Source organism: Girardinichthys multiradiatus, chromosome 12 (genome assembly GCF_021462225.1).
Source record: "Girardinichthys multiradiatus isolate DD_20200921_A chromosome 12, DD_fGirMul_XY1, whole genome shotgun sequence".
Taxonomy (NCBI): Eukaryota; Metazoa; Chordata; class Actinopteri; order Cyprinodontiformes; family Goodeidae; genus Girardinichthys; species Girardinichthys multiradiatus.
In genome coordinates this window covers 51,934,744-51,960,664 of record NC_061805.1, presented here as the reverse complement: position 1 = coordinate 51,960,664, position 25,921 = coordinate 51,934,744, and the positions used below count along the sequence as shown (strand labels likewise).

Here is a 25,921-nt window from a genome sequence, read left to right as displayed (position 1 = left end):
TATGTACGAACTTGGCAATAAAGCTGATTCTGATTCTGATAGAGTTAGTCACAGTAGAAGCTCAGTCAGTAGCCATGTCTAGGAGAGAGAAAGGTTTAAACACTGAAAGACAGGGTCATGTGGATCATCGGTAGAGGGTGAGCATTAAGTTGTTGCCAGCAGAAGCCTCTCCAGAAAGGTGTCACAGGTAGACACAGAGCCAGGCCAGGTGTAGCTTCTAGGAGGAGAAAAGAGAGAACAAAGTTAAAAGCTGAAATAACAGCAAATAATGTAAAATTGGAGAGTAGTATGAGAATGTAGTGAAGAGGGTGAAAGTGGTCATTATGTCCTCCAGCAGCCTAAGCCTATAGCAGCATAACTACAGAGATAGTTCAGGATAAACTAAGCCACTCTAACTATAAACTTTATCAAAAAGGAGTTCGAGTTTAGAAGCATAAAAATGATGGCTTAACTTCAACTCCCCACCACTTCTCAATACTTTCAGAAATCGCACAAGGACACTACAGAAGGTGTCCACCTTCAAGAATTTAGAGAAACTTTCTTCAGAAACATTGGAATAAATTTGGTGGGTTCTGCCCCTGCAGAGCAGAACCTCATGAAACCATTGAGGAATCTGGAAGAATTTCAGGATGGCAGCCACAACTGGACCGCCGTGATCTGGCTCTAGAGTTCTGAATCCAGAACCTTCCACTATAAACAGCTGATGGAACCACATGGAGCAGGGATTACCTTGGAGAACATTAGTCCAACACAGAGGAACATTCACAGACTTTACTGAGCAGAGAAGAAGCCTGGTAGTAACCTTGTCCAAAGGTGGAGTCAGGTTCTCTGCAGTGGGAATGTGGACTGCGGTCCGATGGATCATTATCCCATTATTGTTGGAAAAGGCGCATCTGGCCTGTTGTAAGTAACCAGTTCCTGAAGCAAGGCTCTGTGATGGCATGGGGATGTATCATGGTATGGGGTTGTATCAGTGCAGCTCATTTCCACTTCTGTGATGGTGGCATTAATGCAGGAAGGTCCAGCGGATATCTGAGAGCTTCCTTCAACCTCTTTTTCACCAGGGACGTCCGTGTAGTTTCACCTAGACAATGGAAAACCACATTCCAAAGGTATTGCTGAGGGAGAGAAGGGTCCAGCTGCTGGACCTTCTTGTGATGCCTGTCCTGAACCGTCCCTGAAAAAGCATTTAAGGACCAGAAATGGGATCCTGTACTGTTGGACACTTTAAGATATTTGCAGGATAAATGGGGCAAATAACAGCTGGAACTCTTCCTGGCACAACCACCGAACATGGCCTTTAACTGCTGGGAGATGGGATGAAATCCCTACACTGCAGGAACCACTAAAACCAGTGTTTTAAAATGTGTCTGAAATGCAGAAGAGGATGTTGACAACGAATGTGAAGCTGAGAAGACAATCGAGGAAACCACCTTGTTAAAGACAGTCAGATATGAAACAAAAGTCAGAGAAAATGTCAGAATCAAAGCTTGTTTGTTGCTTGTTTTTCACTTTTTGTTTAACACATAATGAGATTGTTGGTCCGCCCTCCTCCTCCATGTGTTGAGGTCTCGGAGAGGCAGGACTCGGCTGTCAGACCTCAAACTGCTTCCCACATACAGAGCCGGCAGAGGGAGTTCAGGGAGGAGGAAACAGGAGGAATTCTGACGGCTGTTTTGGATTCTTTCAGCGGAGATATGAGCCTGAAGATGAGCAGCCGTTAGGACAACAGACATGGACAAACAGAAAGGTATGGAGCCCATTTACAGGATCCGACTGTTATAAACTGTTTGCATCAATGAAAAACAGACTAATTCTAACTCTTAACAAATGTTTTCCACATTGTTTTTACATTTATATATAACATAATCAGTTAAGCTGAAGTGTTTGTTTATTTGGAGATAATGTCATGTACTACTGCCATAATAAGGTGAATAAGAGGAGAAACATATTGTCTGACAGGCAGTGAACTGACAAACCAACTTTTGAAAGTTTTAATTATTGTGCAGAGCTTCATGTTCTCCAGGTCACTTTTTATTTCATACCACGTGTTACCTGTCATATTCCTGTCATTCACAGGAATTGAACCATTATTATTTCTCTCACAAATGGTTTGATAAATTATGGACATAAATGTTCTTTAAAAGACTCGAATCACTGTATAATTCAGCTTAGTTGTATATGTGTATTGAGATTTTTTTATGTTGCACCCTGTTTTGTTCTGATTCCTGTTCGGGACAGCTTTCTCTTATTAAATTATACTAAAAATAACAATAACTCTGAGCTACGTCCAGCTGGTAGAAATAGTTTATTGGACTCACATCAAAGCATCAGGTTGTAGGAAACTCCAAGTGGGTGAGAAACATCCTAAATGACCCAGAACTGGTAGAAAACGTCCCGCAGGAGGCGGCTACAAAGTCTGTAGATGTACAAAGACCAGCAGCCTCCTAAAGTCATAATGTAGTTTTTGGTATTTTTATTTGTTTAGTTTCATGGTTACTCTTAATGCTTTTCTGTTTATTTTAAGAAAAAATAAATCTATGACATGTTTATTATTTTCTGTAGACTCCTTTTAAAATATGACAGATAACCCCTGGTCAAACTAAAATAACTCACAGCATTATTTATCAACTTCTCATTAAGTTTCCTTATAGTAGACTATTTGCAGCTTATAGAAAATACTTTAAATCCTTATTTGTCAAAGTACTAAACGTCCCCAAAGCAGGAACAAACTGATGGTCAGACCCAAACATCCCATGAGAGCCGGGAATAAAACCACTAAATCTGATGAAGAGGTGAAATCAGCAGTGAACTCCAGTGTCACAATGTGGTTCTCTTTGTTTTTATGATTTCTGCCAGAATCATGTTACTGCTGTTTTTACTTTTGTTTAGGTTTTAAAGACTGAGGCAATGAGAACATGTGCTTCTGCTTTAATTATAAAATGACAAAAGTAAAAAAAATAAAACATGGAGCAACATGATGATGTTGTACTTTAAATTTGGAGAAATATTCAACAAAAAACAACAGAATTTATCTGAATTTTCTTCCAAATATATTTTTTCATATTATTTCATTTTATCGGAAACAACTGTGATGAAAGTTCCTCTTCTTTAGTTCTCCTTTTAAACGGTCAGTAAATGTAATATTTAATTGGGTGAGATCACAGCAGCAAAAATTCACTCCAAAAACAAGCAGAAATCATTATCATGCTAATTGTAGAAGAACATGGATTCGACTTTAAAACCTCTGGAGCGATGCAGCTGTTGGAGTCTGGTTTAAAAACTTCCAGCTCGACTATTATCTCAGTTCACTTCTTCTAGAAACAGCAGAGCGACTCTCCTGAGTGAATAAACATAGTTCTGGTCTTTAATATCCTGAGTGGCTGAGATGTTCAGTGAAACAGGAGTACCTTCATGTACTTTCTGTAGCTGCAGCTCTTTGCCTATAGGGGGCAGAGTTTCAACCAATCCTCCTTCTGTTGTAGAGTCTTTATCGCACTACTGGTATGTTAACAATCGGAAACACCCATGCTTGCTCCTCCATCCTCCTCCTTCTTCCTACTCTTCATCATCACTTCCTCCTCCCTCGGGGTCACTGGGGAGTTGGTTAATAGACTGTTTAGATCCATCAGATTTCCGAGTGTTTGTCTCTTCAAGGAATCCAAACCAACAATTGCAGCATTTTTCCCATATTAACAACTAACCCAGCCAACTGAGGTCATTGCTGAGTAGCTGCAAGGTACCAGGAGAGTTAATGCCCAAACTTACCCTGCAGCCTGATGAGGTAATCTTCTCTTTGGTCTTAAATAGTTTTGAGTAACAACCTATTGAGGACATGAATCAAATGCATTGAAGAGATAAGCTGCTAATTTCTCTGATGGTAAGTGGTTATAGTTGTTTGAATATCTGAAGTTTGTTGCGTTTGTAGAAAAAACAGTTCAGAAAAATGAATGGGAACTGTCTCTCTCCAGCAGCAACCAAGCAGGAGATAAAAGAGAGCTGGTCCACTCCCTATTGCACACGTTTGCACTTCTCTGAATCACAAGATGCCTTAGCAAACCATGAAAAAATGTCATTCTAACCTGAGACAAAAAAGACAACTGTGAACCCTAAATACCCCTTTGAAGGTTTGATCAGCACAAAATGTCCTCATAAGTTGCAGTGTCCCACATAGGCTATAAATAAAAGTGTCCCCACAAAGACAGCTGGACATACACACATGTTTTGTAGGAATCACATCGTCTGACTAATTTCAGGGTTTGGTTCTCATGGCAGTGGTGCTTAAATTACTTTTTCTAAACCTTGCAGCCTAAGCCAATTACAGGAGCAGCACAGGCTCTTTGGCTCTTTTCTCTCTGTGGCTGAACTTCCTTTGATTTCAAGCTGCTTCGGACCACAAATAAACACAGTCAAAGAAAAAGGATCAAGCAACAAATAACAAGTAACAAGAGTGTCCGCTGACCAGCTGGGAGTAAGACTAGCTGAAATACATGAAACTAGTCTTTTATTTTCCAACCAAACCATGTTGGTTTATCGGTTTCTCACAGAGAACCTGTCCTCACTCAATCATTTGGCTAAACTTGATTTAATCCTCAAGCCAAGGTTTCTCATTCCCAGCCTTTCAAATCCTTACCCAGTTAAGACCGCTGTGTATCAGATACTAACGCACACGGTCGGTGGCGGATTATGTCATGGCTCTCAGCCCAGGGTAGCACGTCCTGGGGGGCAGCACAAGCAGCTGACAATTTCTATTAGAAAATAAAAACCTGAGCTATTGCCTCCTTGCATGTCCAGTCAACAGGAGGTTGGTGCTCTTCTGTTGTGTTTAAAGCGGTATTATTGTAATGGGTGTGGGGATGGGGATGTAGAAGAAGGGAGCTCACCCAGGGTGCCATTCATGGATGAACTGCCACTGCTCTTGGTAACCCTTTACATTAGTTATTTTTAACTGGTAGGTTGGGATCTAAAGGATCATCCTGGGTCAATTTTCATTGGGTCGAGTGCCTTTGTCTGGGGAAAGAGAAACAATGGAGTGTTAACTATTCATAGTCCTTAAGAGAAGGAGGCAGTATTGCCTTGCAGTACAGGTTGACATGCGCTGACATTCGGTCGTCTCTGGGTACTCCAGCTTCTCCTGGCAGTGTAGGTCAGGATGTGTGTGGACATGGTTGTTTGTCCAGTGTATCTCTGCATTGCCCTGTGATGGACTGTTGACCAGTACAGAGTGTACACCACCTCTTGCCCATACATCGCTGGATAATGGGTGAATGGACTTCTTTAATGTCTTTGTTTTCATGTTCAGTTGACTTCATTACCAAAAACCACCATTTTTGTTGTGTTTAGATTAAAATGCAGCTAATGGAGTATATTAAATCGCCACCTACTGGTGGTTTTAGTTTATTATTGACCGTTTTCTTGGAATATAGTGATTTTCTGTTCTATCTCAGGCTCAACGTGCATCATCTTTTATTCAATAAAAAGTTGTTAAGCTTTATCTATTTGGGTCATGGCGTATGGTGTAATTGTATGTCATGAAGCCAGACCAGCTGCATATTGGCATAAACTGCTGCTTTTAATGAGCTGCTACAAACTTAATCAAGACTATCTATTCTGCATCCTTAACTTAAAGCCATGGGAACTTCTTGACTTTGTATTAGCAGTGTTTTTTTTTTTGGGCCCACAGTTTTACAGCCTGGTCCAGCAGGGGATGATAACACCCTGGTATGAGGCCTTGATCATTGATGCACCTGTTCTATCTTCATGCATGCATCATTTGTACAACTCATGTGGTCCTGAAATTCCAGAGAGGGAGAATCATCTAAATTAAATCTGCTCACTTGACATCTAACTCTGTTTGTGTTAGTTCTCAGTAAAGTTGTGTTTATTTTGTGTTAAAGTGTCTGTTGTAGGTCAGTGTGATGTCCACGTATGTGAGTATGTCATGCAGCTTAACAGCCAGAGACAGGAAGTGATGCTGATGGTGAGATCACAGCATTCAGCAGCGTTTTAATCATTCTTCAGTGCAGCAGAAATGGTTTAGGACATGTCCTCCCGTCTCTGCAGTATGCCGTCCTCATGTATCATGTTGTTGTTGCAGTGCTGTGGGTGTGTGAGGTATGTGCAGCTTGTGTTTAAAACAGCAGCGGGCTGATAAGCAGCACTGTGAAACAGCAGAGGAGTTAATCAGAAACATTTAACCTTCATCTCCCACTCTGAGCTCCATGAATGGACACAGTCTGTCTCCATGAATGGACATCAGGACAGGCCTTCATTGTTCAGGCCTTAAAAACTGTTCTGAGATCAGCTCAGTCAAAGCTCTCAGCCTCATTCCCCAACAGCTCAGGTAGTGTCAGAAAAATGAAGATAATTGTTTGGGTCTGTTAGTTTTTTTCTTGCAGCACATCCAGTACCATCAGCTGGACATACTGCAGGTCCACTTTACAGGAGAGACAGCCCAAAAGTCGTCTTAAAAACACATTTTCCTATAATCTGGAGTTATACAGGTACTGTCATATGATATGTAGGCTGGGAGTATGTACAACATCAATATGCATTGCATAAATACATAACCAGCAAAAACATTCACACCCCTTGATCTTTTCCCCATTTATTCATGTTCTAAACACAAACTTTAGCGAATTTAACTGGGATTTTATGAGATAAACCAACACAAAGAAGAGCAGAACTGTGAAAATGAAGGCAGGCAAAATATAAGTTTTTAACATGCGTTACAAAGAAAAATCTGTGGAAAAAAGCATGGAGTGCATTTGTATTCAAATCTCTGAGTCAGTATGTCGATGCTCACTTGGCTGCAGGTCTTTTGAGATTTGTCTCGACCAGCTTTGTACATAAAGACTGAAGCTTTTGTCCATTCTTCTTTATAAAACAGCTCGAGCTCTGTCAGATTGGATGAAGAACATCTGAGAACATCAGTTTTCATGTCTTGCCATAGATTCTTAGTTTAATTTAGGTCTGGACTTTGATTAGGCCATTTTAACACATTAATGTGCTTTGGTCTACACTATCCATTGTATATCTGGCTGTATGTTTAGGGTGGTTGTCCTGCTGGAAGGTGAACCTCCATCCCATCCTCTAGTCTTCTCCAGCTTCTAACAGATTTTCTTTCAGGATCATCCTGGATTTAGCTCCATACCCACAGAATAGTGCTGCCACCATCATGGGGACGGTGTGTTAAGGCGGATGTGTAGTTTTCGTTTTCTACACTTAGTTTATAGCATGTAGGACAAAACGTTTAGTTTTGGTCTCCTCTGATGAATACTGCCAGCAGAGGCTTCAGGTGGTATTGCAAATGTCCGAACCGATGGGAAGTTAGGATGTTTGTTTCTGTCTTGAACAGATTTCATATGAGCCTAATCTGCATCAGACCAAATTTCATTCACTAACAGGCCACAAATACCTCAAGTTCCTGTTAATGTGGCGGGAAGAGGGGCTGATGAGATGACATTATTATTACATGCAGTTCTAACCAGGAGGACTCAACTGTAGGACAATAAAATACAAAAACAGTTTATGTCTAACTTATTCTCTGGAACAATCCATCCATCAGGTTATATTACACATTACACAGTGTTTAAATGTTTAATAATTGTTGGAAGCAAGACAGCCTGTAAGAATGGTTGAAACCTTCTGGTGGATAATTGGTTCGTTAATTTATTGTTTGTTTGACTGAAATGTTAAAGGTAATGGGAGGATTGGTTTGCTTTAACAGAAGAGCTTTTCTATCGTCATTACAGGTTTTTAGGATGGAAATGCTGATGCTGACTGATACCTTATATAGCCAAACGTAATGGGTCCCACCACCAGATCAATCAGTTCTGGTGGTCCAATCACTTCTAAGGCTGCAGGTGTGGAGAACCTTAGCTGGCCTACAGAGTCCTGACCTCAACCTTCTTGAACACCTTTGTGATGAATTAGAGCAGAGGCTGCAGTTCTGTTTCTGATCTAACTATGAAGACACTCCTAAACCTTGCAAGATGTTTTACACAATCGTTCAAGTTGCTGTTTCTGGCAACGATGGGTCCATCAACAAATTGGACCTTATAGATTAGGATAGAATAGGATGTCATCAAAGTTCATGTACATGTAGAAGTAGACAGACAAATACTTTTGGCAATATACAGTATTTCTTCTAACATTTTGGACGTCATGATGCTAAAGGAGGATTTCTTGCAGTTTGTCTGGGATGTTAGTGTCTCATTTTGCACAGCTGGTCCTTTTAGTTGCTCAGGTGGTTCTGAAAGTCTATCATGAGGCTGAAGTGGATGGTTGTTAGTGTAGCTGAACAAACATAGCTTTTCTATCTTCACTAGATTCTTCTCTAATAGCCAGAAGGTTCTGAGGAACTTTAGGAGGAACCAACAACAGTGAGCTTTAATGTGTTTTGTTGATCTAAAGATCTTATGCACTCCAATTAATTGATGAGATGTTGCTCGTGTTAATTAAAAACCATTCAGATCATTGGTTGTGGGTTTAATGTCTGCATTTTAGTTCCAGACAGGAAGGATAAAGCTAGAAACGTGTGAATTAAAGGACACTTTGGAAATGTTATGTTGCTACATATCTGAAGAAACGCTAGAGCAGTTGACTTCAACTCTGGTCCTGTCCTGCATGTTTTCCATGAGTCCCTGCTGCCACAAAGGGTGGTAGACTGCAGGTGTTTGCTAAAAACAAAAAGGACAAAGACTTTTGCCAGTTTTCTGCCTCTGCTCACAGTCTTTACTCTGTGTTAACCATTAGCTGCACCCTGAAGTTTTCAGGGTTATTTCCTCTGATCCATTAAAATGTGAAGGCCAGAACATCCAAGCACCAAGGTGAGAATGTGATGGACTTAGACAGTTTGCCACAGAGATACAAGCAGTGCTTTGGAAAACATACTGAGGTGTTTTTGTATGAACAATCAGCTGGTTGTTCAGCTCTGACTCTGAAGTGGAGCTCATTCACAGAGAGATAATGGCTTCATTTAGGAAACACAAACAGACCCACTTCATGACGTCATCCTCCTGATAAATTAGGGGTTTGATTTGTGACCAGTCATTTATTAATAATAGCCTTTATTGTGCCGATGGCCTGCTGATATTTAAAGCCACCATCATTTATTAGCAGCTCAGGATGTGAAATCTGGTTTTATGAAGCAAAGATTGCAGGAAATTGTTTCTGCTAAGTTTGTGGATTTCTGTCTGTTTATTTGGCAACAATCATGGAAAGAGTTAAACATCGAAGATCCGAAGGCAAACAGACAGACAGTGTGTCTGTTCCAGAGTAAACAGAGATAAGAAGAAACTGAGAGATCAACACATGAGTCATTGCTTTGCCTCATCGTCAACAGTTGCTTAAACTGTGACTCAGTGAGAGAGATAACGTCTGTGAACTGTTTGATGTTTGAAGTCATCTCTATTATTCCTCCGAACTCCTCCAGAAGACATCAAACATGAAGACTAATTGGTTAATGTTGACTGACTCGTCCAGCTATTGACTTGTTTAATGAATTACTCATCCAGCTGTTGATCTGTTTGATGACTGACTCATGGAGCTGGTGACTTGTTTAATGACCGAGTCATTTAACATGTTTGATAACTGACTCGTCCAGCTGTTGACATGTTTGATGACTGATTCATCCAGCTGTTGACTTGTTTAATGACCGAGTCATTTAACATGTTTGATAACTGACTCGTCCAGCTGTTGACATGTTTAATGACTGACTCATCCAGCTGTTGACCTGTTTGATGACTGACTTGTCCAACTGTTGACCTGTCTGATGACTGACTCATTTAACTGCTAACCTGTTTGATGACTGACTCATCCAGCTGTTCAGCTGTTTAAGAACTGACTCGTCCAGCTGTTGACCTGTTTGATGACTGACCCGTCCAGATGTTGACTTGTTTGATGACTGACTTATCCAGCTGTTGACCTGTTTTATGACTGACTTGTCCAACTGTTAACCTGTTTGATGACTGATTCATCCAGCTGTTCAGCTGTTTAAGAACTGACTCGTCCAGCTGTTAACCTGTTTGATGACTGACTCGTCCAGATGTTGACTTGTTTGATGACTGACTTATCCAGCTGTTGACCTGTTTTATGACTGACTTGTCCAACTGTTAACCTGTTTGATGACTGACTCATCCAGCTGTTCAGCTGTTTAAGAACTGACTCGTCCAGCTGTTAACCTGTTTGATGACTGACTCGTCCAGATGTTGACTTGTTTGATGACTGACTTATCCAGCTGTTGACCTGTTTGATGACTGACTTGTCCAACTGTTGACCTGTCTGATGACTGACTCATTTAACTGCTAACCTGTTTGATGACTGACTCATCCAGCTGTTGACCTGTTTGATGACTGACTCGTTCAGATGTTCAGCTGTTTAAGAACTGACTCATCCAGCTGTTGACCTGTTTGATGACTGACTCATTTAACTGCTAACCTGTTTGATGACTGACTCATCCAGCTGTTCAGCTGTTTAAGAACTGACACATCCAGCTGTTGACCTGTTTGATGACTGACTCGTCCAGATGTTGACTTGTTTGATCACTGACTCGTCCAGCTGTTGACTTGTTTAATGAATAACTTATCCAGATGTTGACCTGTTTGATGACTGACTTGTCCAACTGTTGACCTGTCTGATGACTGACTCATTTAACTGCTAAACTGTTTGATGACTGACTCATCCAGCTGTTCAGCTGTTTAAGAACTGACTCATCCAGCTGTTGACCTGTTTGATGACTGACTCGTCCAGATGTTGACTTGTTTGATCACTGACTCGTCCAGCTGTTGACTTGTTTAATGAATAACTTATCCAGATGTTGACCTGTTTGATGACTGACTTGTCCAACTGTTGACCTGTCTGATGACTGACTCATTTAACTGCTAACCTGTTTGATGACTGACTCATCCAGCTGTTCAGCTGTTTAAGAACTGACTCATCCAGCTGTTGACCTGTTTGATGACTGACTCGTTCAGATGTTCAGCTGTTTAAGAACTGACTCATCCAGCTGTTGACCTGTTTGATGACTGACTTGTCCAACTGTTGACCTGTCTGATGACTGACTCATTTAACTGCTAACCTGTTTGATGACTGACTCATCCAGTTGTTCAGCTGTTTAAGAACTGACTCATCCAGCTGTTGACCTGTTTGATGACTGACTCGTCCAGATGTTGACTTGTTTGATCACTGACTCGTCCAGCTGTTGACTTGTTTAATGAATAACTTATCCAGATGTTGACCTGTTTTATGACTGACTTGTCCAACTGTTAACCTGTTTGATGACTGACTCATCCAGCTGTTCAGCTGTTTAAGAACTGACTCATCCAGCTGTTGACCTGTTTGATGACTGACTCGTCCAGATGTTGACTTGTTTGATCACTGACTCGTCCAGCTGTTGACTTGTTTAATGAATAACTTATCCAGCTGTTGACCTGTTTTATGACTGACTTGTCCAACTGTTAACCTGTTTGATGACTGACTCATCCAGCTGTTCAGCTGTTTAAGAACTGACTCATCCAGCTGTTGACCTGTTTGATGACTGACTCGTTCAGATGTTCAGCTGTTTAAGAACTGACTCATCCAGCTGTTGACCTGTTTGATGACTGACTTGTCCAACTGTTGACCTGTCTGATGACTGACTCATTTAACTGCTAACCTGTTTGATGACTGACTCATCCAGCTGTTCAGCTGTTTAAGAACTGACTCATCCAGCTGTTGACCTGTTTGATGACTGACTTGTCCAACTGTTGACCTGTCTGATGACTGACTCATTTAACTGCTAACCTGTTTGATGACTGACTCATCCAGCTGTTCAGCTGTTTAAGAACTGACTCGTCCAGCTGTTAACCTGTTTGATGACTGACTCGTCCAGATGTTGACTTGTTTGATGACTGACTTATCCAGCTGTTGACCTGTTTTATGACTGACTTGTCCAACTGTTAACCTGTTTGATGACTGACTCATCCAGCTGTTCAGCTGTTTAAGAACTGACTCATCCAGCTGTTGACCTGTTTGATGACTGACTCGTTCAGATGTTCAGCTGTTTAAGAACTGACTCATCCAGCTGTTGACCTGTTTGATGACTGACTCATTTAACTGCTAACCTGTTTGATGACTGACTCATCCAGCTGTTCAGCTGTTTAAGAACTGACACATCCAGCTGTTGACCTGTTTGATGACTGACTCGTCCAGATGTTGACTTGTTTGATCACTGACTCGTCCAGCTGTTGACTTGTTTAATGAATAACTTATCCAGATGTTGACCTGTTTGATGACTGACTTGTCCAACTGTTGACCTGTCTGATGACTGACTCATTTAACTGCTAACCTGTTTGATGACTGACTCATCCAGCTGTTCAGCTGTTTAAGAACTGACTCATCCAGCTGTTGACCTGTTTGATGACTGACTCGTTCAGATGTTCAGCTGTTTAAGAACTGACTCATCCAGCTGTTGACCTGTTTGATGACTGACTTGTCCAACTGTTGACCTGTCTGATGACTGACTCATTTAACTGCTAACCTGTTTGATGACTGACTCATCCAGTTGTTCAGCTGTTTAAGAACTGACTCATCCAGCTGTTGACCTGTTTGATGACTGACTCGTCCAGATGTTGACTTGTTTGATCACTGACTCGTCCAGCTGTTGACTTGTTTAATGAATAACTTATCCAGATGTTGACCTGTTTGATGACTGACTTGTCCAACTGTTGACCTGTCTGATGACTGACTCATTTAACTGCTAACCTGTCTGATGACTGACTCATCCAGCTGTTCAACTGTTTAAGAACTGACTCGTCCAGCTGTTGACCTGTTTGATGACTGACTCATTTAACTGCTAACCTGTTTGATGACTGACTCATCCAGCTGTTCAGCTGTTTAAGAACTGACTCATCCAGCTGTTGACCTGTTTGATGACTGACTCGTCCAGATGTTGACTTGTTTGATCACTGACTCGTCCAGCTGTTGACTTGTTTAATTAATAACTTATCCAGATGTTGAACTGTTTGATGACTGACTTGTCCAACTGTTGACCTGTCTGATGACTGACTCATTTAACTGCTAACCTGTTTGATGACTGACTCATCCAGCTGTTCAGCTGTTTAAGAACTGACTCATCCAGCTGTTGACCTGTTTGATGACTGACTCGTCCAGATGTTGACTTGTTTGATCACTGACTCGTCCAGCTGTTGACTTGTTTAATGAATAACTTATCCAGATGTTGACCTGTTTGATGACTGACTTGTCCAACTGTTGACCTGTCTGATGACTGACTCATTTAACTGCTAACCTGTTTGATGACTGACTCATCCAGCTGTTCAGCTGTTTAAGAACTGACTCATCCAGCTGTTGACCTGTTTGATGACTGACTCGTTCAGATGTTCAGCTGTTTAAGAACTGACTCATCCAGCTGTTGACCTGTTTGATGACTGACTCGTCCAGATGCTGACTTGTTTGATCACTGACTCGTCCAGCTGTTGACTTGTTTAATGAATAACTTATCCAGATGTTGACCTGTTTAATGACTGACTCATCCAGCTGTTGACCTGTTTGATGACTGACTCGTCTACTTGTTGGCATCAGACTGACTCTTTCATCTCCTCGCCTCTCTCTTCATTCCTCTGCTGTTTTCAGTTCTGGCTAAGCTGATCTGGGACCTGCAGTCCTTCCTAACCGTTTTGGACTCGGAGAACCTAAGCTACATCGCTCAGGCTCAGAAGAAATCGATCTCAGAGCTGCTTTCTAAACTGCAGACTCCAGATGCTCCAGGTAACAACACTGCTGATGACTTACTGACCAGTTCTTGTTTTCTCAGTCAGGTCTTAACTCTCTCCAGAGATTTAGCTGAGATTGTTTTGAAGGCGTTACGTTGTTGTGACTTCATGTTTGGTATGAAGAAACATGACATATAGAAATAAGCTCTAAATTAACACATTTTCATTGGTTTTATACAGTATTTCAACCTAAATGACTTGTCTGATTAATTGGCGCTAATTTATCGCTCAGCATCACTTTATTTTGATGGAAACATTTGTGTGAAAATATTTTGCTGTTAAATCAGCTCCGTCTGTGATTGTTATAACAAAAATCCCAGATTTCATGTGTTTGCGTTGTTTTCAGTGGAAGATGCAGAGTATATGGTGATGAGCTGTCCATCATCATCTCCAAGCAATGAGCATGTAGACACACCTGGCACAGGTACCTGTTGATACTGCTGCAATGATGTTCAGCTTTCAGGAAATCATCACAGCGTAGATCTAGGAATCATCCTGTTGCTCTGCATGAACTGAACCCGTTTCATTGTTTTTCCAGAAGGAGTTTCGTCTGAGCTAGTGTCAAATCAGGTCCCATCTGCTTGGCTGAGGAACAGGGTGAGCAAAAACATCACTGGTCAAACTGGTAACTCAGTTTTCACCTAAGACACACAGATTTAATGTAAAGGTAAATTAATCAAAAACGCCAAAGTCCAAAGAAAAACTGTAAAAGGCCTCGAGAAAGCCTGCAGCATTTCTGATTCTCCTTAGAGATTAGACTGAAGTCTGTCTGCTTTCAAGCAGCAAATAAAGACACCAGGACATGATGAACAAACATGGAGGTCCAAAGAACCTGAAAAAAGCTCCTGTTTCACATTATCTCTGGTTATTATGGAAATGCAGGACCATCATTAATCATCTCATCACAGTAAAGTTCAGACTTTAACCAAACCTCTTCACTTTTTGACCTCAAAGAAGAGTTTAAAGGAAAGTGGGAAGAAAGAGAAGAAAGTTTGTTTTTAGATTTGGATCCAGCAGCAGAGGAGGAGAAAAACTGGAGGAAAAGGAGATGGAGAGGGTTCTGTGATGTGGGTCAGTAATGACAGAGCGAGTCCTCCTGAGGTTTGGGAGGAGACGACAGGGTTACCGAGTGTGTGTGAGGGAGTTACAGGAAGTTCATTGTTTACATGTGAGGCCGTCTCCTCTCGTTGCTATTGGCTGACAGATCTGCAGAGGGAGGAAGTGGTCACTGATGGTGGCAGATTAGCATCTGGTCTACGTGATGGGCAGAAAACACACACACACACACACACACAGAGATGATAAGATCCAAATTACAGCACAATCTTCACAGAGCCTTGCAAAAGTATTCACACCCATTGAATTTAATATTCTCTAAATAAAATCCAGTAAATTGCCTTTAGAAGTCACCTCACATGTAAATAGAGACCACCTGTGTCATTTTATCTCTGAAGGCCTCAGAGGTTTGCTAGAGAACATTAGAGAACAAACAGAACGACTTCTAACTGAAAACAGATGCTTTGTATTCCCCAGTTTTGTTTTTTTATCTTCAGTCTGTAGAGAAACATCCTCCAACCTCAGAGGTTCGTCTGTTTCTTCTCTGAGGGATTCTTTCTGAGAATAAAATGAATAAATTTTAATTTTATGTGTTTAACCAAATCATTGCATCTTGTTTACTGCAGATGCAGGGACCCACTGTTCCTCCTCATCCTCCAGGTGGGCTTGGGGGTGATGATGATGAGGATACATATGAGGAGGCAGAACCTTACATACCGGCTGAAACCAGTGTGTCCAACACAGGTACCTGCAGTGAGACGAGCAGAGAAATTACGGAAGGCTTGAGTAAAAATGCAACAAAACAAAAACCTTCTCCTTCCTCCAGAGAAGGCAGAGTCAGAAAGCAGTCACTACGAGTCATATGGTGAGGAAGATGACGATGAGGATGAAGGAGATGGCCTTCTGAAGGACAGAGCTCACTACATCCAGTATAGCACCTCGCAGATCTGCCTGCGGCCCGCCCCAGAATCCCGGCTCTGTGGGTACCTGTGGAGGAGGAAGTGGCTTGGACAGTGGAGCAAACAGCTCTTCATCATCAAGAATGACATGCTGCTGGTGAGGAAGAGGATAAGAGACAGATCTGTCCAGCTGCAGTACCTTTAGCGTCTACTAGATGCTGCTGCTGTGTCTCTGAGCCGCATCGCCTCTGAATTCTGATATGTTAAATGAATTGAGTATAACAGCTTAATATGTTTAATAAATATGTTGTTGATCAATTTGTTGATCTTCAGACAGAGGACTACACTTTGATCTCCGACTGTTTCTCTCAAAATCAAATTAGGAAAAAGTTTGATTCTTCAGTTGTGTCCCTCAAGGCACTCTGGGGAAGTGATGTAGGATTTTGCAGTGCCAGGGTCACTTTCATGGCTTACTGGGTGTCTGTATCACTGGACCAAGAACTGGGACTGGGACTCTCAGAGCTTCTTCCTAGAGGGAGTTGGACTCATCCAGGGCTTCTCCTTGCCTCTGATGCTGCTCCCAGACGTCTGGTTAGGATCATCACGATCTTAGCTTTACTTTTTGAAGGTGATAAGGTTATTTGGGTGTTTTCAAGCCAAGACCTCCAGGGTACAGCTAGGAAGAAGGTCAGGTGTTCTGGGTCCATGGCTCTCCACTGCTTCATTCAGGTCGGGGATCTGTCTCGCCTCAAGCGGGAAAGTATCTTGGTGTCTTGTTTCTGAGTTGGATAATATGGATAGCCGGAACTGGGTTTCAAGTGCACTTATCTTGGTGTTACACCAGTCTGTTGTGGTCCTTCATCTACATTCCAACCCTCACCTATGATCAGAAGATTTGGGTCAGATTCTAGAGACAAGCTGTGAAATGAGCTTGGTATGTGGGGTGGGTGGACCTTGTCTTAGTGATAAGGTTAGGAGCACCATCACCGAAGGGCTGTTGCTCTTCCACTTCACCTCCAAAAATTCTGATGAGATAGTTAGGCATCTGATCCAGAAAACCTCCAAACAAAATTCATGAGGCACACTTAACTGGAAGGAGACTCCAGGGAAGACCTAGAACTCACTGGAGGAATCTTCTTCAACCTGTGAATATTTAGGATTCCCCAGGAGTAGGATGGATGAAAGGATGGATGGATGGATGAATGGGTGGATGGATGGATGCATGGATGGATGAAAGGATGGATGGATGGGTGGATGGATGGATGGATGGATGAAAGGATGGATGGATGAAAGGATGGATGGATGGGTGGATGGATGGATGGATGGATGAATGAATGGATGAATGGATGAATGGATGGATGGATACATGGATGGATGAAAGGATGGATGGATGAAAGGATGGATGGATGGATGAATGGATGGATGGATGGGTGGATGGATGGATGGATGGATGAATGGATGGATGGATGAATGAATGGATGGATGGATGGACGGATGGATGGACGGATGCATGGATGTGTGGATGGATGGATGAAAGGATGGATGGATGGATGGATGGATGAAAGGACGGATGGATGGATGGATGCATGGATGATGGATGGATGATGGATGGATGGATGGATGGATGATGGATGGATGGATGGAAGGAAGGATGATGGATGGATGGAAGGAGGATGGATGGATGGATGGATGATGGATGGATGGATGGAAGGATGATGGATGGCTGGAAGGAAGGATGATGGATGGATGGATGGATGATGGATGGATGGATGGAAGGATGATGGATGGCTGGAAGGATGGATGGATGCATGGATGCATGGATGGATGGATGGATGGATGGATGGATGCATGGATGGATGGATGGAAGGATGGATGGTTGGATAGACAGATGGATGGATGATAGATGGATGCGTGGATGGATGGATGGATTGATGGATGGATGGATTATAGATGGATGCCTGGATGGATGGATGGATGGATGGGTGCATGGATGGATGGATGCATGAATGGATGGATGGATGGATGGATGGATACATGGATGCATGTATGGATGGATGAATGGATGGATGGATGATGGATGGATGGATGAATGGATAGATGGATGCATGGATGGATGGATGGGTGGATGGATGGGTGGATGGATGATGGATGAATGGATGGATGGATGGGTGGATGCATGGATGGATGATGGATGGATGAATGGATTCATACATGGATGCATGGATGGAAGGATGGATGATGGATGGATGAATGGATGGATGATGGATGGATGGATGAATGGATAGATGGATGCATGGATGGATGGGTGGATGGATGGATGGACGGATGGATGGATGGATACATGGATGCATGCATGGATGGATGATGGATGGATGAATGGATTCATACATGGATGGATGGATGCATGGATGGATGGATGATGGATGGATGGATGAATGGATGGATGATGGATGGATGGATGAATGGATAGATGGATGCATGGATGGATGGGTGGATGGATGGATGGACGGATGGATGGATGGATACATGGATGCATGCATGGATGGATGATGGATGGATGAATGGATGGATGGATGAATGGATAGATGGATGCATGGATGGATGGATGGATGAATGGATGGATGGAAGGATGCATGGATTAATGGATGGATGGATGGATGGATGGATGGATGAATGGATGGATAGACAGATGGATGGATGATAGATGGATGCGTGGATGGATGGATTGATGGATGGATTATAGATGGATGCCTGGATGGATGGATGGATGGATGGATGGGTGCATGGATGGATGGATGGATGAATGGATGGGTGATGGATGGATGGATGAATGGATAGATGGATGCATGGATGGATGGGTGGATGGATGGATGGACGGATGGATGGATGGATACATGGATGCATGCATGGATGGATGATGGATGGATGAATGGATTCATACATGGATGGATGGATGCATGGATGGATGATGGATGGATGGATGAATGGATAGATGGATGCATGGATAGATGGATGGATGAATGGATGGATGGAAGGATGCATGGATTAATGGATGGATGGATGGATGAATGGATGGATAGACAGATGGATGGATGATAGATGGATGCGTGGATGGATGGATTGATGGATGGATGGATTATAGATGGATGCCTGGATGGATGGATGGATGGATGGATGGGTGCATGGATGGATGGATGGATGCATGAATGGATGGATGGATGGATGGATGGATACATGGATGCATGCATGGATGGATGATGGATGGATGGATGAATGGATGGATGATGGATGGATGGATGAATGGATAGATGGATGCATGGATGGATGATGGATGGATGAATGGATTCATACATGGATGCATGGATGGAAGGATGGATGATGGATGGATGGATGAATGGATGGATGATGGATGGATGGATGGATAGATGGATGGATGGATACATGGATGGATGATTGATGGATGCATAGATGGATGGGTGGATGGATGGATGGATGGATGGATGGATACATGGATGCATGCATGGATGGATGATGGATGGATGAATGGATGGATGATGGATGAATGGATAGATGGATGCATGGATGGATGATGGATGAATGGATAGATGGACAGATGGATGGATGATAGATGGATGGATGAATGGATGGATGGGTGGATAATGTTTGATTTCTTTTGTGTTTGTGTCCATCAGTGTTATAAATTTGCTCGGGACCTGCTGCCCCAGCTGGAGTTGAACCTTCATGGCTGTCAGTTGTTCTACAAGTTGAAGAGCAATGCCAAGATTCAGCACCAGCTCAAACTGGTTCCAGTGGGCTCTGAGTCACTGGTTCTGGGCTACAGCAGCTTTCAGCAGGCTGACGAGTGGAGGAGGGTCAGCAACACACGCTAACACCTTTCTACCTAAACCACATTCTATAAAATCTGGAGCGGTGAACATAAACCAATATTAATAGATCCAAATATTTCTAGTATTATTCAAAGTAATTAACTGTATTATGTGTGTATAAAGGTGATAGAAGAGGTGAACATTGGAGAGGAGGTGGAGACTCAGAGCTTCTCCTCCCTGAGTAAATCTGATCAGCGGCTTTCCTGCAGGGTGAGAAACCAACTATGTTGTTTCTTTGTTGTAAGACATCAGCAATGTTCTCCCAGTCAAGAACTTCCAAAGACACCAGATTGCACTCTAGGGAGGTTTTAAACGTTCTAATTTGGATTAAACAACCATAAAACATCCTTACTAAAGTCCTAACAATCATGTGAACCTCGAATGGTAAACAATGAACAAGTGATTTTGATGTGTTAATTAATTTAAAACCCATGGGAAATAAAAACTTTTATTTCTGTTCTGTCTTCAGTCCAGTACAGTACAGACCGACTCTGATGAGGAGAAACCTTCAGTTTACTCCAACCTCAACAAAGATGAAGGTACTGAAACATTAGAGCTGCGTAGAACAAACATCACTGTTGGATTTCTGAAGGTGGGACGTATCTAACAAGCCTGGAGACTTTGTATATTATAATAAATTAACCTTTGTTATTTGTTCACCGGTTGAGGTCTTCACCATCAGGCTGCCACAACATCCTGCACTGGCGTCACTATAAAAAAAGTGTCACCAATTCACCTTGCCCAGAAAATGATTTCCTTCTAGCATAACATGTCATCATCCACTCTGGACTCACAAAGTCTAGGTGGCTTATATCCTGGACAAGCCCCCACCCTTATAGCTGGTTGATACGTGGCACAAACAGTTAACTGCATTATATGAATAATTTCTGGTTTTCTGATTGCCTAAAAAATGTCTAAACAATTTAGAAAAATCTTGTTAAGCCATGAAAGCGATCTGGTTTCAAGCCGTGTGCCAAGAATAGGCGAGATGTCCACTCACAGATCCAACAACCCAGGATATACAGTTAGGTCTCAAACACCAGCTGCATGGTAAAAACAAAGTCCAAGCCATTTACACATACTGGTATAATAGCCTGGGCTTTTTGGTTCCATCCAAAGTTCAGTCCACCGCATACCAAGCGGATAGAGGAAACCGAGAATGTCAAAGCCACTATCCAGGAAGAAACAGCAAAGACCTGGAGTATATCAGGAAGATGGACCTCAATGACAGACTGCTGAATGTATGTCTGAGGCAGGAGGAATCCTGGAGAGAGAAATCATGCATGACTGATATGGAGATGTCCTACCAATGGCTTTAGAGTGAGGGACAGTACAAAGGCCCCAATCAGAACAACACAGGAACATCTGTATGGGCTGATGGTAGGAGTGGTTGGAAATGATAGAGCCAAGATCCAGATTGATAGGCAGGTGATAGCTGGTGGTCAAACCAGAAATGAGGGCAGCAGTGATGGATATAGTGATCCAAGCTCACAGCAACATCAAGAAGAAAGACCACAAGAAGCTTGAGAAATACCTAGGGCTAGAAATAGAGATGTTGTCATTGGTTCACTTGAAGGAGTAAACAACAGATTTCAGGAACAACCTTCTGAGATCTCTGTCCAGAAGACCACAGAACCGAGCTTTACGCAAAACCGCCCATGTGAATATATATCTATATATGAAGTTCTCTGCTTATAAAGTGCCTGTCAATGATGTGAGGTGTTTGAAACCTGCAGGGTTCCTGAACGTTCTGATGAACTGCCAGTGGCAGAGTTTACTGTGTCAAGTGGAGGATGGAGTCCTCAACATGTTTGGAGAGGAGATCCAGAAAGAGGAAGAGGTGAAGCGTTCGCCTCAGTACACAGTCCAGCTTAGAGGCTGCGAGGTCCTAGACGGGGCAGACACAGAGCGCTCCTACAGGATCACACTGAGCATGCTCGGTGACCAGGTGGCTGTTCTGGAGGTGAGTTGAAAGGTCAGCCAATCAAAGCTCCTTCCTCTTGGGTGGTTTTTCATCATTAAGTCTTTCTGTCCAACCTTCATTACTTCAGGTGATCTCTTTAGAGGAAAAACAAAAATGGCTGAAGCTGTTGCAGGATGGAGCTGCCACTTATGGTCACCATGACAACAAGACACAGGCACACACAGGTGGTGCCCTGAGGTGGGCGAACCTTTCTTAAACCGCAAATCCCTTCATGACATTTGTCTCAGAAGTTCTCTTTCTGTACTCTGATAATACTTAGTGGTCACTGATGGCATTTCAAACTGCAAATGCTCATTAGCCTTCATCACCTAGAGCAGAGGTCTCCAACCCTGGTCTTCAGCGCCTGCAACCCTGCATGTTTTAGGTGTTTCCTTGGTGCTTCATATCTGGCTTCAATGAATGGGTGAACAGTTAGCTTCTGTTTGTGCTGGACACATCTAAAACATGCAGGGCAGTGGAACCTGAGGACCAGGGGTGGGGACCTGACCTAGAATGTTTTTCTCTGAATGATGTTGAGATGTTCCTGTTCCTCAGAGGAAATTTATGTCCTCCTCCTGAATTTAAATCTCACTTTAACGTTATTTTCTCAGTGGGCTGCAAACTCGCAGATTTCCCACTTCCAACACTTACATGGACGATCCCTTCTGCCTGAGCAGAACCATCAGAAACCACCCCGTCTACTCCAACTCCTCCATCCTGGAACCCATGGTACAAACCAGATTTATAAAAGACATTAAACATTCTGCTTCAATAAGATGAAGCTAATTTAAATCATCTGACTGAATGAAGAGTGAGGTTTTTCAATAGGTTGCAGAGGTTTGTTAGGATCCAAGAAGATGTGAACTTTCAGGTCTTTGTTCATGTCTGTGGAGCCTGTAGTTTTATTTAAACTTCACAGTTGGTCACTGAGTATGAAGACCTGCTTCATCTGCAGACTTTGAACAAACTTAAGAAGTATATTCTAGTTTATTCATTCTGTAATTCATTTGATTGGTAAGATGTGTGGAAGATGTCTGTGTTTAAGCTCCTGAACATGTGTCCTGTTTGTGGTCTTTCAGCTGCGCAGCTCTCAGGATTCAGTTCACTGTAACTCGGTGTCGTCCAGAGACTCCGTGACCTACAGCAACACGGGGCTGAGCCGCAGCAGCAGCAGTGAGTCAGAACCGGACTAAAGGTTCAGGATGAAGCTTATAAGAACATTCTCTGCCTGATTTTGGCAAAAAATAATTAGCCTCTAAAAGTTTTTCTACACTCTCATAAGTTTGGATCAGCACTGAGACCACCTCAGCTTCTTATGTCATTCTTAATTTAAAGGATAAAAGAAAGTCCGATGAACTAAGTTGACTTTGTGAAAGTAAAGTTCTGAATGATAAAGCCGTAAAGTACCAAACTCTGGTTTTTCAGACAGGAAGGTGATGGCGGCGCAGCGCGACGTTCAGAAGCTAAAGCTGGTTGACACACCGATGGTGCAGCTGAGAACCGGGTCTGAAGCCAATCTGGTGTCAGCTGGGAAGCGGAACAAACGCACCTCCTTCAGGCAATCTCTGGCCATCTGCACTGAGCGCGCTCAGGTGAGACAACCCCCATCTGCTGAGGTCATGCTCTCTGATCATTTCCTGAAGTTACCAGCATGTTGGTTATCGCCTCCGCTCACTGGTTTCACTGGTTTCTCATCTCACCTGTCCTGGTTCTGATCCAGGTGGGTTTCCTCAATCCTCTGCTACGACGGACGGCCTCGGCTAAAAACTCGCTGAAGCGAGCGCCTTCAGCACTCTTCATCGAACATGGAAAGGTTTTCCAGAGGAAGAAGGTGAGGAGTTCTCCTCCAGATGTTTCTGCCCTCAGGTCTTTAATGATGAATCATTTCAACCTTGAATCGTGTGCAGGAGATCATTGTTATTAACCACGGCGGTGAATGGCTGCTGATGATAAACGTTCCTTCTAAACACTTCAATTAAGGCAGTATTCAGATGGATGCAGTAATTTCTGCTCCAGTTCTGACCAGCATTGTTACTTTGATCTGCACTGGTGTGTGTCAGCACGTTCCTCTCAGCAACTGTGCCACCAGAAGAGCATAGATTATATTAGCGAACCATGATGATTTTTGCACTAATGCAGCTTCTTATCACTGGAGGAATAAGCCTTCCCTTAAATCTAAGATGTTTCACAATCCTGGGGCAACAGGGGAGACTGCTTTAGGTTGGTGAGGGAAAATCTGTCTTCTTCACCTGTTAACCTCAAGGGAGCTCAACCTCATTTCTTGCAGAGATTATCTAGAAAAAGTGCTCACTCTGTCCTGTTCTTGTCATCAGCGAGAGCGTAAACGTGCCTTCAATGCATTTCTATTAAAAAGTATTTTTATTTGGAAAAAGTCCATCCTGTGATTAGAGTGAGAGATTTCCAGATGTTACCTGTGCAGATCATCCATGGATGGGAGAGCAAATCTGGTTCTAAATGAGTCTGAAAAATGTGATTTAAAATTAATATGATCAGTTTTAAAACAAACTGAAAGACATGATTATGGGTTATTTATATTTCATGCTTTTTATTAAGAAGTATACAGCTTAAACTATACATGTTTAAACAATGCATAACTAAAGCGTCCTCTTCGGCTAAACTGTTTTTTAAAATCTCAGAAAGTCATTTTAATTATTTCACATATTTAGTTTGCTACTTGGACTCCATTTTTCTCATTAAAATGGAAAATCATCTTAAAAACATTTTGAGAGTTACACAACCAAAAGACCATAAAAAGTATCAAGTTTATTTTTATGCTGATAAACTGGTGTATTTATGATTAAACTTATAAGTTGCAACATGAAAATCATCTCTAACCGATGTGTTTACATTGATTTCTACAGGAATGGGAGACCAAAGCAGCTACTTGATGTTCTCGTCCTGACTAACATCCCATCGGGTCTACCACTGTGGAACATCTACAGTCTAACAGTAAATTTATCGTTACTCGAAGGCAGTGGAGAAGCGCTCTGCTCTGATTGGTTATTTGGACTCCAACACGTTTTTTTTTAAAGTTGACCAACTGCGCTCATTTTTCTAACCCTGGTCTAACCCTGGTAAGACTTTTTTTAATTTGAGCTGCGGCTCCTCGGTCAGCTCCTGCAACATGCTGTTTTAGCTCCTGTTCCTTTAAGGCTGAAGCTCACCTGCTTCTGATTGGCTGAATTATAAATCCCTGTGAAGGATATCTGATTAAAGATAAATAGAGGTCAGTTTACTCATTGGTAAAAGTGAGAAACAGCCCAGGCCCCCAAGCTGCCAGGGACCCCATAAAGTAACAGGAGAAAGCATTCATTGGTGGATTTACTCCACCAATGAATGCCATAAATGCTGTTGTTAGTAAAGAAATTCAACATGTTGCTAATGGTCAAAATGGTACAGGTCCTTCTCAAAATATTAGCATATTGTGATAAAGTTCATTATTTTCCATAATGTCATGATGAAAATTTAACATTCATATATTTTAGATTCATTGCACACTAACTGAAATATTTCAGGTCTTTTATTGTCTTAATACGGATGATTTTGGCATACAGCTCATGAAAACCCAAAATTCCTATCTCACAAAATTAGCATATCATTAAAAGGGTCTCTAAACGAGCTATGAACCTAATCATCTGAATCAACGAGTTAACTCTAAACACCTGCAAAAGATTCCTGAGGCCTTTAAAACTCCCAGCCTGGTTCATCACTCAAAACCCCAATCATGGGTAAGACTGCCGACCTGACTGCTGTCCAGAAGGCCACTATTGACACCCTCAAGCAAGAGGGTAAGACACAGAAAGACATTTCTGAACGAATAGGCTGTTCCCAGAGTGCTGTATCAAGGCACCTCAGTGGGAAGTCTGTGGGAAGGAAAACGTGTGGCAGAAAACGCTGCACAACGAGAAGAGGTGACCGGACCCTGAGGAAGATTGTGGAGAAGGGCCGATTCCAGACCTTGGGGGACCTGCGGAAGCAGTGGACTGAGTCTGGAGTAGAAACATCCAGAGCCACCGTGCACAGGCGTGTGCAGGAAATGGGCTACAGGTGCCGCATTCCCCAGGTCAAGCCACTTTTGAACCAGGAACAGCAGCAGAAGCGCCTGACCTGGGCTACAGAGAAGCAGCACTGGACTGTTGCTCAGTGGTCCAAAGTACTTTTTTCGGATGAAAGCAAATTCTGCATGTCATTCAGAAATCAAGGTGCCAGAGTCTGGAGGAAGACTGGGGAGAAGGAAATGCCAAAATGCCAGAAGTCCAGTGTCAAGTACCCACAGTCAGTGATGGTCTGGGGTGCCGTGTCAGCTGCTGGTGTTGGTCCACT

General features: G+C 42.5%; 1 protein-coding gene across 2 annotated transcripts; it reads left to right on the top strand.

The window, feature by feature from the left end:
- The first annotated feature begins 1,591 nt into the window (after positions 1-1,591).
- si:dkey-220o5.5 (actin filament-associated protein 1-like 2) lies at positions 1,592-25,040 on the top strand. 2 transcript variants are annotated; one of them, XM_047382191.1, is made up of 16 exons: positions 1,592-1,750; positions 13,633-13,767; positions 14,119-14,196; positions 14,311-14,369; positions 15,455-15,572; positions 15,655-15,884; positions 19,420-19,599; positions 19,738-19,824; positions 20,084-20,153; positions 21,351-21,577; positions 21,666-21,775; positions 22,189-22,306; positions 22,657-22,750; positions 23,003-23,169; positions 23,298-23,408; positions 24,460-25,040. In XM_047382191.1, the coding sequence occupies exons 1-16, from the start codon at positions 1,735-1,737 to the stop codon at positions 24,484-24,486; spliced, it is 1,827 nt and encodes a 608-aa protein (XP_047238147.1). In that variant the 5' UTR covers positions 1,592-1,734; the 3' UTR covers positions 24,487-25,040. The 2 variants fall into 2 exon arrangements, with proteins under 2 accessions (XP_047238147.1, XP_047238148.1); XM_047382192.1 differs by lacking the exons at positions 23,298-23,408; positions 24,460-25,040 and having other exon boundaries at positions 22,657-22,772; positions 23,003-23,114.
- Positions 25,041-25,921: the final 881 nt, after the last annotated feature.